This window comes from Prunus persica, chromosome G7 (genome assembly GCF_000346465.2).
Source record: "Prunus persica cultivar Lovell chromosome G7, Prunus_persica_NCBIv2, whole genome shotgun sequence".
Classification (NCBI taxonomy): domain Eukaryota; kingdom Viridiplantae; phylum Streptophyta; class Magnoliopsida; order Rosales; family Rosaceae; genus Prunus; species Prunus persica.
The window spans coordinates 13,628,063-13,633,505 of NC_034015.1; the positions used below are offsets into that span (position 1 = coordinate 13,628,063).

General features: G+C 40.7%; 1 protein-coding gene across 1 annotated transcript; it reads left to right on the forward strand.

Annotated features, from left to right (window-relative positions):
• LOC18770635 (heat shock 70 kDa protein 18) lies at positions 521–3,385 on the forward strand. The gene is made up of 3 exons (XM_020569072.1): positions 521–1,420; positions 1,662–3,022; positions 3,101–3,385. Exons 1-3 carry the CDS (start codon positions 547–549, stop codon positions 3,113–3,115), a joined length of 2,250 nt encoding a protein of 749 aa, XP_020424661.1. The 5' UTR covers positions 521–546; the 3' UTR covers positions 3,116–3,385.

A 5,443-nucleotide genomic window follows, 5' to 3' on the forward strand; every position in this document is an offset into this window, starting at 1 on the left:
ATAAAAAAAATAAAAAATAAAAAATTATTGATATTTATTCCACCAAAGCTTAGAAAATGACAAAATTACCATTTTTTTTTGTTTGTTTTTAATATTTTATTCATATTTTAATCAATTTAAGATTTAAAACATATAGAAATACAATTTTACCCGGTATTTAACGGAAAAGTTGACAAAATTGACGAAATGATCATTTGTCTTAACGAAAATAAAGTTGAAGGACTATGGATAGCATTTTGGAAATTGAGATACTCAAATGCATATCGAGTCTAAATTTAAAGACTAATAAAACAATTAACCCGTACTACTCTCTGAAAAAAAGGACAAATTGGAAAGCAAAATGTTAAAACAACAATCCGGCCTCTCTAAAATTTGACAATTCGGTCAAGTCACTGTTGACAGTGACATGAAAGAGGAGTCAGGATTTCAAACTAAAAAAAATACATTTGAAAGTAATCAGAAGTGTATATATATATAAAGAGCCATTAAACTTAAAAGAGAATAAACTCATCAACTTCTGCTTCCAGCCAGTCTCCTGCAGGTGCCATGGCCGTAGAGAACATGCCACCACTTCCAGTTCCAATCAAACTTACGAGTGATATATATAATTATCAACAATGGAAATATGTTTCCCTTTCATATTTTGACTACCACAATCTTTCTGGAATCATTCATGGAACAGAGCCTCAACCTCCGCTACTTCAGTCTACCTTTAGTAATTGGTCCGGCAGACATCAAAAGGGTTTGAGTTGGTTCAACAGAGAGCAAAAGGCTTTGAATTGGCTGAAAGCCACTCTATCTGAAAGTCTTCAACAAATTGTCATGGCCGGAGCTGACTCTTCACGAAAGGTCTGGCTAAATCTCGAGGACCACTTCGCCCATCTCTCTCATGCTCGCATCTATCAGCTTAAATCTGATCTACACAAAGTCAAGAAAGATCCCACTATTCCGATGGTTGAGTATCTGGAAAAAATCAAACAGCTGGCGACCGATCTTGCAGCCGCCGGTGCTCCTGTGGAAAGTCAAGACCTACTCCATGTACACATCTTGGCGGGATTACCAGAGCAGTACAATCCCGTTGGTACATGGATAAAACACAATACAGTAAGTAGTTGGGGTGACTTGTGCGAGTTATTGTTGAAAGAGGAAATGCGTCTGGATCCACAGCGCACATTACGACTTAGACATGCTTCTCCTCCCTCTCCTCCTCAAGAAGAAGAGTACGCAATCGGGATCGATCTGGGAACGACCTATTCTCGCGTAGCCGTGTGGCAGAAGGATCATGTAGAAATCATCCACAATGATCACGGGAACAGGAAGACTGCATCTTATGTTGCCTTCACTGAAACTGATGAGACTCATTTGGTAGGTGATGCAGCATTTAACCAAGTCGTCAGAAACACAGCCAACTCCATCTTTGGTACGTATCATATGTAGGATTAAAGTGCTTTGCTTGAACAAATCCAAAGATTGATTTTGATTTTTCATGCCTGCTAATATATGTGTTTGCATGAATTGTAATTTAAGATTTTATTGAGAGAGTTAAAATTGTCTAAACTCTCAGTAAGATCCTTCCGAGGTTAAAAAAAAGTTATGTATTGGTTAAGTAGCTATTATATTTCTATTAAATACCTACTTAAGAACTTGGCATCCACTTGCAGATACAAAGAGGTTAATCGGTAGGAGATTCAGTGAAGCCTCTGTTCAAAGTGATGTGAAGCTCTGGCCATTCAAGGTCATTGAAGGTCCAGGTGACAAGCCCATGATTGTGGTTACCCACAATGGCCAAGAGAAACAATGTTCTGCTGAAGATATCACATCCATGGTTCTGGAAAAGATGAGGAAGATTTCCGAGACCTACTTGGGCTCAACTGTGAAAAATGCAGTCATCACTGTCCCTGCTTGCTTCAATGACTCCCAGCGCCGAGCTACAAAAGATGCGGGCATCTCTGCTGGCCTAAATGTGCTGCGTATTATGAACGAACCAAGTGCCGCTGCCATTGATTATGGCCTTAACAAGAAGGCCGGTTGGAGTAGCCCAAGAAACGTGATGATATTTGATTTGGGTGGTGGCACTTTAGATGTGTCATTGCTTACCATTAGCACTTCTGGTGACTTTCAAGTCAAGGCTACGGCTGGAGACACTCACCTTGGTGGCCAAGACTTCGATAGCAGATTGGTGAACTACTGTGTTGAGGAATTCAAGAGGAAGCACAAATTGGATGTTAGTGGAAATAAAAGAGCCCTTAGGAGGTTAAAAATTGAATGTGAGAAGGCAAAGAATAGACTCTCATTTGAGTCTGACTTCGAGGTTGAAATTGACTGTTTGTGTGAGAATACTGATTTCACCATAATTTTTACGCGTGCCATATTTGAACAACTCAACTGGGATTTATTTATCAAGTGTATGGAGCCTGTGAAGAAGTGCATAACGGATGCTAACATGGACATACGCAGTGTCGACGATGTTGTTCTTGCCGGTGGCTCTACTAGAATTCCCATGGTGCAACAGCTATTACAGGAGTTTTTCAAGGGGAAGGAGCTGTACAAGGGCGTTAATCTGGATGAGGCAGTGGCATATGGTGCCGCGGTTCAAGCCGCAACCTTGACTAGGAATGGCAAAGGGGAGTTTATTCAGGACTACACTCTCAAGGACGTCACTCCTCTTACAATTGGTTTGGAGTTTGCGGATAATAAGAAGTTCGAAAAGTTGATTCCAAGAAACTCACTAATTCCCGTCAAGAAGAAAATAAAATGTCCTATCAAGGATAACCAAGTGTCGGTCGACTTCCGCATGTATGAGGGTGAGAGTAGCACGCCAGCCAATCTCAACTTTTTGGGTGAATGCAGCCTCCGTTACATTCCTCCAGCTCCCAAACTTGTTCATAATTTCGATGTTTTCTTCGAAATTGATCCTGATGGCATCTTGAGTGTCTTCACTGAAGATAAGTCCTCAGGCCAGAAGAATGAGATCATAATCAACCGTGACGGACCGAAGAACTTTGAGGGAATTGAGAGAGAGGTTAGAAATTATAATCGAACTCTGAAAATAGTATATATTATAAAATCAAGCTCTTTGATATATCTTTATTTGTACCAGGTTATGTTGTTTTAAGGTGATATCATGCGTTTGTGATCTACTTCATCCACTGGATACTTGCACCATGGCCGTCTACACTACGACGCATCGCAGCATTTTGAACTGTTGCATCTGTACTTGTCAACTCAATGATCCTCACCATGCTCTGCCTCACTGTTTTCTTATTAATGCTTGATTATTACTCTCTATATTTCGTTTAAACTGTGTTAAAGTTGAATTTTTTGTTATACAAACTGGTTAAACTTCAAATTGGGCTCATTCAGCTGGAGCTGGTATTGCGCTTGATTTCTTTGATGCGCTCATTCGGGCTTGGTTTAGTTGTAGAATAAACAATTCAAGCTGATTGGGAATGGGTTGAAGAAAATGGACCTTCAACAATCCAACTACGACACTAGAAAGAAACTGTTTTGCAATGTTGAAAAAATAAACATAAACATCTTTTCCTTTCAACCTTCTAATGTCATCAATACACAAACACTAGAACCCTACTACTCGTACCAAATACAACAATATAGCTCTAAGCTGTTCCTTACATTAAAAGCAAAAGTTACAAGATTAGGGTTCTGTAAATAAAGTTCCACTCCACATCCATCACCATCCAGCCTAAAGTCTTGATATTATTACATCAACAAAATCTTTTGAAAAATACAGGACCTGCCCTGTATATCTTCTCAACTGTTTTTTTGTGAAAGACAATTGTGGCAGTGGAGGCCATCTTGCTTTGTTTTACCTTTTTTTTATTACATATGATGGGTGGTGATGTAGAACAGATGGCAGATTTTATCGCGGTTGAGCTAGAAAAAGGACGTAGCGGGAATTTGCAAATTTGTTGTCCGAGCTCCGATTAGGACGCAAAATACCATTTCGGAAAGGGAACGACGCCGTGATGTACGATGGATTTTGGCATTCTGAGGTCGTTTGGCCTTCCAAAACTGCATTCAAAGTTTTGTAGTTAATTCTTTGAATAAATTATGTTTTTCAGTTTCGGAGTTACGTAGTTAAGTCTCTGAATTAATTCTGTTTTTCAGTTTTAATGTAATAACTCCCCTAGCAGTTCATGGGTTGAGAGTTGCGTATTTAGACAGGTTTGTCTGGCGTTTCTGATCATCTCAGATTTTAATAAAATTATCCCAAGAGAATTCCTCTTAATTTCTGGTGGAATCCAGATTTCTTGTTTCTCAAGGTTTCGCTTGAAACCTTTGTTGCTTGTGCTGCGTCAAGTGGTATCAGAGCGGGTCTCTCCCGTCTCGATATTCTTGTCTTGTCTTATCATGGGTGATCGAGAAGCTGATGTTCCAGCCCCAATTACCCGAGCGGATCTGGACGCTCAAAACCAACGGATTGACAACCTAACCAACCAATTTGGGCAGACGCGAGAATTGTTGTTGCAAGCTCTTGGTGGCAACAATAGAAGAGGTGGCAGAGATGACGAAAGAAGAGAAGGTAGAGATGGCAAGAGAAGAGATAATAGGAGGCAACATATTCCGGATAGCGAGTCAGAGTCAGAAGAAGAACTTGAGGAACCACAACCACCGGCTAATAATCGTCGTAATCGTAATTACGAAAATTTTGGCGATTATCGGATTAAAGCCGAAATCCCTAACTTTTGGGGAAATCTGAAGATTGAAGACTTCTTGGATTGGCTTGTAGAAGTGGAGAGGTTTTTCGATATTATGGAGGTTCCTGAGCATAAAATGGTGAAGATGGTAGCTTTCCGTCTAAAAGCTACAGCGGCTGTATGGTGGGATCAATTGCAAAATTCAAGGCAGAGGCAAGGAAAGCAGCGGGTTCGTACATGGCGGAAGATGAAGTCGCTTATGATGGAACGATTCTTGCCCACAGATTATGAGCAGATTTTATACCGTATGTATCTAGGTTGTGCGCAAGGCAACTGTTCGGTTTCTGAATATACCGAAGAATTCATGCGTTTGGCAGAACGAAACCATTTGACCGAGACTGACAATCAAAAGGTCGCGAGGTATAACAATGGGCTGAAGATTTCAATCCAAGAAAAAATTGGTATGCAGAATATATGGACTTTGCAAGAGGCAATTAACATGGCGTTGAAAGCTGAACTGTTGGAGAAGGAGAAGCGCCAACCCAACTTCCACAGGAACACGATGGAAGCCTCTGAATATGGTACTGGTGGTGCTTCTAGTGGCTCCGGAGATAAGGGGAAAGCGCAGCAGCAACCTGGAGGAACGACGAAACCAGCGACAACTGTCCAAAACAAAAACTTTAACGAAAGCAGCAGCCGGACTTTTCAACAGAGGGCAGTCCCGAAATCAATCCCAGAATCCGTATGCTAAGCCCACGACGGACATATGTTACCGTTGCCAAAAA